The sequence below is a fragment of the Populus nigra genome, chromosome 9 (assembly GCF_951802175.1).
Source record: "Populus nigra chromosome 9, ddPopNigr1.1, whole genome shotgun sequence".
Classification (NCBI taxonomy): Eukaryota; Viridiplantae; Streptophyta; class Magnoliopsida; order Malpighiales; family Salicaceae; genus Populus; species Populus nigra.
Genome location: NC_084860.1, coordinates 4,545,737 through 4,552,805, shown reverse-complemented (window position 1 = coordinate 4,552,805; position 7,069 = coordinate 4,545,737). Strand labels below are relative to the sequence as shown.

At 29.0% G+C, this 7,069-nt stretch overlaps 1 protein-coding gene across 1 annotated transcript; it reads left to right on the top strand.

Annotated features, from left to right (window-relative positions):
• The first annotated feature begins 2,308 nt into the window (after positions 1-2,308).
• Positions 2,309-3,474, top strand: LOC133703284 (ethylene-responsive transcription factor 4-like). The gene has a single exon (XM_062127746.1). It carries the CDS (start codon positions 2,485-2,487, stop codon positions 3,223-3,225), a length of 741 nt encoding a protein of 246 aa, XP_061983730.1. The 5' UTR covers positions 2,309-2,484; the 3' UTR covers positions 3,226-3,474.
• The last annotated feature ends 3,595 nt before the right edge of the window (positions 3,475-7,069 follow it).

Here is a 7,069-nt window from a genome sequence, read left to right as displayed (position 1 = left end):
TGAAATCGAAACAAAAATATAATTAAATGAATTATCTAAAAAATAACCGAAAACAAGGATGAAATCAGAGAGAGAGAGAGAGAGAGAGAGAGAGAGAGAGAGAGAGGTTTGGGGGCTAATATGAAGAATCAAGGAGCAGAGCTCAACACATAAAGGAAGAAAGAGGAAAGAAATAAAAAAAAAATGGACTATGGCACCAAACTGGAGTTCATCTTGGTGCATGTGCCATAAATTCATGAAGGGGATATTGAGATGAAGTTAACGCCACCTTAAAATAGCCTTTTTGGCTATTGGAATCAACCACACTCGTTGTCTAAAAATGATGGAGCAATTGACGCAACTTAACACACGAAAACGAATTTTTTTAATTATTATTTCTTTTCATTTTTGAAAAGACCAAACTATCCCCAACCCAACACAACAACAACAAAAAGACCAATTGCATAATGAATAAAATACCCTTTGACCCTAGGCTCAAGAATATAAATTCAAAGGGCAAATAGGTCTTTTTAATATGCTTTTAAAAATTAAAAACAAAAGCACTCATTGTCAGTTTAATTTTGTTCCTATTCCAAGGGTAATATGGTTATTATTCAGTACATAATCAAACAAAAATACAAAAATATCCCTTCATGGCATCCTAACAATTTCTTATTTTTAAAGGCATCGATGTAATTTTACTGTGCAAGAAAAAAGTGATTTTTTTATCTTGTCCCTGATCAATTTCAAAATGCCTAAATAGTCTCATTGCAAAGACAATCATATCCCCAACCATTAGCCTACACACTTTTTCTCAAGGGCAAGATGGTAAAATCATGATTCTCATTTATAGAGCAATATTAAATTGATTGCATAAAATAAAAAAGAAAAATTAAATAATATGTAAGGCTACACATATTAGAAATATCATATAAAAATAAATATTTTTTATTTTCAAAAATATAGTTCATCTATACAAAAGATAAAAAAAAAAATCAAAAATGAATCAAAAAATCTTTTCAAAAATTAAACGCATAACAAAAAATTCACCATCATATAAAAGAGGCTCTCTAAACAAAATAAAAGAGAAGATGTGTATTAATGTAAATATAATTAAGTTTTTAAAACAAATAAAAAAAGAAGCATTAATTGAAATAAAGAAATGAGGAGAAAAAAAAGGCCAAGCACTAGCCTATTTAATCAGGGCCCGTGCGACTGGACCTTTTTTTTAACTGCACTTAGGGTGGATGACATGTTGTCTGTCCCTTTTTTTTTAAGAACAAATCAGACGACGCGTCATCGATGATAAATCCATCTATGACCTCAAAAACCTTCCCACAAACCGTACTCATCCCGAAATAAAAAATTAACCCTAGCTGAGATCTATTTTTTCATGAACTTTCAAGGAATAAAAACATCTAATATGAACTCTCCTAATCAAATGGAACAATTTGATACAAATATTTTTCATTTTGGTGGTCTAAATAGTTGTCAACGACATGTTTCTTTTTTTTTTATCATCGGAATCCAACGATCTCTCTCTCTCTCTGATCTCCCCTCTCCTAATCAGGGACCAAAAAATAACAAAAATGAGATTTTGTACCAAAATAGAATTGAAAAAATATTGAGGGATCGAAATTGTATAATTTGCGTGATTGTTTATTTTTTGAAAAAAAGCACATAGGTATTGGTGAAATTATATTATCGGGCAAGGAAAAGGAAAAAAGTAATTAGGGGAATTATTCTTGTTGTCAGATCTACCTTTTCGAGCAAGAAGAAGAGAAAAAGCACATAGATCAAACTCTCCTCGTAAAATGGAACTCACAGACACAAAAATCAACGATTTTATGGTCGGAATCGTCGACAACGATGAATTTCTCTCTCTTTCTTGGAATCTAGTGACCCTTTCTCTTTTCTCTAACAAAAAAAACTGAAAAATAAGAAAAATAAATTTTGACACCAAAATTGAATTTAGAAAAACTAAAGGAACAGACTTGCTAATAGTTAAAAAAAATAAGGGATTAAAATGAATTTTCAATCGAAATTTTAAGAAATCATATATTTTACTTGTTTTTTGCATTTTAGTTATCTGTCTTTTAATTTATATATATATTTTAAAAAATATGTGATTAAGTGATAATTTAAATTTTTAAAAAATTATTTGTGTAAAGGAAAAAATTCAAGAAAAAAAATTGAGAATTTAAATAAAAAATTTATTGTTAGGAACCAAATGATGATACCACTTGGTACCATATAATACCATAAATACCCTTTCTCTCTATATATATATATCTCGTCATGGTCCCCCCTCCCCCCCGCAACACTCTTCTTCTATAGCCGCCCCAGCTCTATCAGTCAAATCCCTCGTGTACTGTACATACCCCACGCCTCCCCCCTCCTTGTTGTATAAAACCAGCCCCTCCTCTCTCTCATTTTCATGCCTTCTTCCTTTGGAAAACAAAAGAAAAATTAACAAAGCCCACTACGAGTTTTTTCCTTTAATTAATGGCACCGAGAGAGAAGACGGGGCCCGTTAAAGTTAACGGCGGCACGTGTGGTGGTGCTGGTGGAGGAGGCAAGGAGGTGCATTTTAGAGGTGTGAGAAAGAGGCCATGGGGAAGATACGCCGCCGAGATAAGAGACCCTGGCAAGAAGAGCCGGGTTTGGCTTGGCACTTTCGACACCGCAGAGGAAGCCGCACGTGCCTACGATGCTGCCGCACGTGAGTTCCGTGGTTCTAAGGCGAAAACCAACTTTGCTTACCTATCATACGAGAATGTCAGGAAAAACACTATCTCTGTGGACAGCAACCATAAAGCATCTAACAAGAATAGCAGTTGCGGCGGCGGCGGCGGCGGCGGCAATAGTAATAACAATCAGAGTCCAAGTCAAAGCAGTACCGTGGAGTTTTCCAGCAGTGATACACCGTTGGAGCTTAATCTCGGTCCTGCTGTATCCACCGTGAGATTGCCGTTTCAGCCGATGGTGATGAATCATCAGCAGGTGATTTATTTTGATGCAGTGATGAAGAGTCAGTGCCAAAAGACGGTTTTTGATAATGGGTATCATCATCATCATCATCATCATCCTAACCAGCCGATGGGTTTTTCTTGTGGTGGAATCCAATGTGGTTCTGATTCACCCTCTATCGTCTTTGATTTGAATCATCAAGATATCAAGACGCCAAGAAGTTCTGTTAATCTTGATCTTAATCTTAACCTTCCTCCCCCACCGGAGATTGCATGATTTTTCAGAAATTTATTTGCCTTTTTATTCTTACATTAGAAAAGATTAGAGATCAACACCCCCCAAAAAGAGAGGTTTATCGTGTGATCTGTTAGTTTTTTTTCTTACTTTCACGAATGTGAATACGTATTAGCAGATCTCTTTTTGCAGCACGAAGAAATTCTGTTTCTTTCCTGTTGTTTGATGAAAATCACTGTATTCCTTTTTTACTTAATGTTTTTTAATCAATGGATTATAAACTTAATTTCCCCCGCTTCTTTTTTTTCTTTTGACGACGATTTATTTTCCTGGTCGCCGGGATTTGAAAGGAGGTACCTCGGCCGTGTTTCTGTCAGTACGGACAGCACACGAGTTCGGGTTTCTGTCGTTAAGATTTTGTTTGTTTATGGTGTAAATAATGAAATTATTTTAAAGAATTTTTGTTATATATTAAAAAAATAAGATTAGTATCATATGAAATAATAATTAATAAAAAAATGATATATATATATATATATATTGAGCGTGTTACATTATATCTATTTTTTTAACTTTTTATTTATTGAAATTATAATTTTTTAAATATTTAGAATTAATTGTTTAATATTTAAACTTTTTTCAATATTTATAACTTTTTAATTTCTTAACTACTCTTTTATTATTTTTACTATTATAATAACTTTTTAATTTTTTAATTTATATTTTATTATATATTTACGGTTTATATATATCATGCACTCTTATAGTTAAAGAGTGCTGAAAAGATTATAATATTATTTTTTTGTGTTTTTAAGATTATAATTTTTTTAATTATTTTTATAACTTATATTTTTAGAAGAGAAACTTATTAAATTCTAAAATATATTTTTATATTGAAAAAGTATTTTTAAAAACAGTATCTATACACATCAATTATCAAGTTATATTTTGTTTCAGCTCTTGATTGTATTTTGCATGGGCAAATAGCATAAGTTGATCAGTGATATTAGTAATTCCATTACCCGCTGCCACGTGGCTTTGTCTTCAGTACGAAAGGTAATTGGGACAAGTGTCATCATCATAGCTACTGGGTTAGAGTAATACCGTCGTCTTTAAGAATTTGTTTTGATAGGTTGGGATCCTTGGTTTTGTAAAAAACACTGCATTGATGTAATACCTGCTGTCCTAATGTGTAAGAATATATTATTTAAAATCATCTAAATTGATGGTAGAGTGATAAAATTTAAGTATGAGAGTTATCTTTTAATTTGATTTTATGTTTGAATTTTATAGTTGTTAATATAATAATTATTAGAAGTTTATATAATTATTAATTTTAAAATTTATAAGATTAATTAAAATACACAATTTAAACATCTATGTTTATATATATATATATATATATATATATATATATATATAAAAGAACATTTTATGTTGTTTATATTTGTTTGCTTTTTGCAGATAATGAAAGCGATTGATTGACAACTTTGCTTGTCATGCAACTAAGGAATGCTGTCTATCACTTCTTTCACGAATTACTTTATTTCCCCAAACTTGTTTTTTTAAAAAAATAAAAATTTACATATCATAATTATTGAAAAATATAAAAAATATTTTTTAAAATAAAACATGCTAAAAAACAGAAACTAATACCCTCTTACTTTCGAAATGATGTTTTAAATTGGTGATATATATTAGATTTAAAAGTGAGTGATCTGATTATCAAAATATATATACACATGCAAGGGTGTATGGTGACCTTTGAGTAAAAGTAAAGTAATAAGTTTTATTATGGTATTAACGTAAAGGTTTTATTGTTACTATCACAAGTAATGAAAATAGGAAGTTAAAAAATGAAATTGCCTATATGCTTTTATGGGAACCCCAAATTTTAACAGGTAATTAGTTTAATTGAACAAAAAATTTGGACTTGGTTTTTAATTTCATGATTACCATTCTTGATAAGAGGATTAAACGATTTTGTAGAAGGACACTGCCAGAAAATTAATAAATATAAATAAAAATGTTAATAAAATATTTTTGTTGGTAGATTGCAGTAAATTTTATCGATAGAAATATTTCGTTAATATATACTTAGAGAATTAATTACAATGACAAAAAATTAAAAGAAAGCTAAAAAGTACGATGTGTTATTTATACCAACAGAATTACCAACAATATTAATATCATCGGTAAAATTCATCAGTAAACTCATTGGTAAACTGTTTACTTCTTCCTGGTACTATTTATCATGTCAATTATAAAGGGAATCACCAACTAAAATTCTGTCACCTTTTTCCAGAGAGCTCTAGAATTATTCACTTTTCAATTGCACTGTTAATTATTGTTATTTATAGAAGAAATAACCGACAAATTAAAAAGTCATCGGTGCTATTTGACGGGTACCTGGAATTTTTTGAATAAATTGAATATTTAAATTAAATATTACAGACAAAATCACCGACAGATTGAAAAGTTATCGATGATATTTGGTGGTTTCTAAAAATTTTCTATTAAATTAAGAATTTAAATTAAATATTATAAACGAAATCATAGACAGAATGATTAAAAATATTAATATTTAATTATCCATCAGTAAAATCATCGGTAAAATACCCCAATAAAAAAACTATAATCACTCATTTCACAACAAACAGGCCTCTTCTTCTTCTTCTTCTTATGCAAAAAAATCATCATCCCTTTTTTTCTTTCTCTTCTCTTCTCTCCTCTCCTCTCCTCATCTCTTTCTCTTCTCCTTCATGCTCATGTATGTCTTTTTTTTTTCTTTTCTCTTCTCAGTTTTTTTAATTAATATACTTTATGAATTTATTTTTCTTTCTCTTCTCAGCTTCACTCGCAACTACATTAACGTAAAATTTTTCTCTTTTGTTTATGTTTTTTTCATTATATTTTTAAATTTTTTTTGTTCTTAATAATTGAATGAATGTTGTTGTAGGATTTTTTTTTTTAATATGAGATCAATTTTTAGTTGATTTATTTATAGGATTTTTTAATTTTTAGCAATCACAACTTTATTTTTTTCATATGAAATTATTTTTAGTTGATTTATTTATTTGTTGTTGTTGTTGTTTTTTTTTTTTGTATTATTTATTTGTTGCAAATTTGTTTGAGTTGATTTTTTTTCCAAGTAACTCAGTTTTGAGTAGTATGGAGTGTTGATTTATATTAATTTAATTATTTTCTAGTTTTGTTAAATAGATTTTTAAAAATATTTTTAAATAATCACCAACAAAATTTTATATGGTATTTTTTTTGGTTATATGACAAGCTACCCGAGAGAAATACTAACGGAATAAAATGAATAATTTTTTTTAGCGCGCTTTTTCCAGCAGTAAATTCATTAGTAATAATATTTTTTTATACTTACCAATAAAAAAAATTAGCACCAGAACATTTCTATCTATTATTTCCTTTGTATATTAATTGTCAATGAAATAACAAATACTAATAAAAAAATCCGTTAATAAATATAAGAATTCTTACAGCGAGGTTTGGTTTGTGTTGGACAAATGATTTAAGCCCATTGTTTTCTTTTCTAGCCTTTTTTTTTAAATGTAGTAATCATGCTGTATAGAGAGCATATCTTTTTTGACCAAAATGAAAAACTTTGGAATTGAAACAATTATATAGGATTATCGTGATATTCCCTTTTGGCACAATCATGCCTGCCCTAATTTTGATGATTCTCCAATATTTAACTTTACCATAGGTTTAAGTTTATCGATGGGGTTGATCCACTGTAATAGTAAATATATTAATTTTTTTTAATTTTTTTTTTGTTTTTTACATTAAAACTACAAAAAAAACATTAAAAGAATATCAATTTAATATTTTTCTTTGTATCAAACACATTTTCAAAACA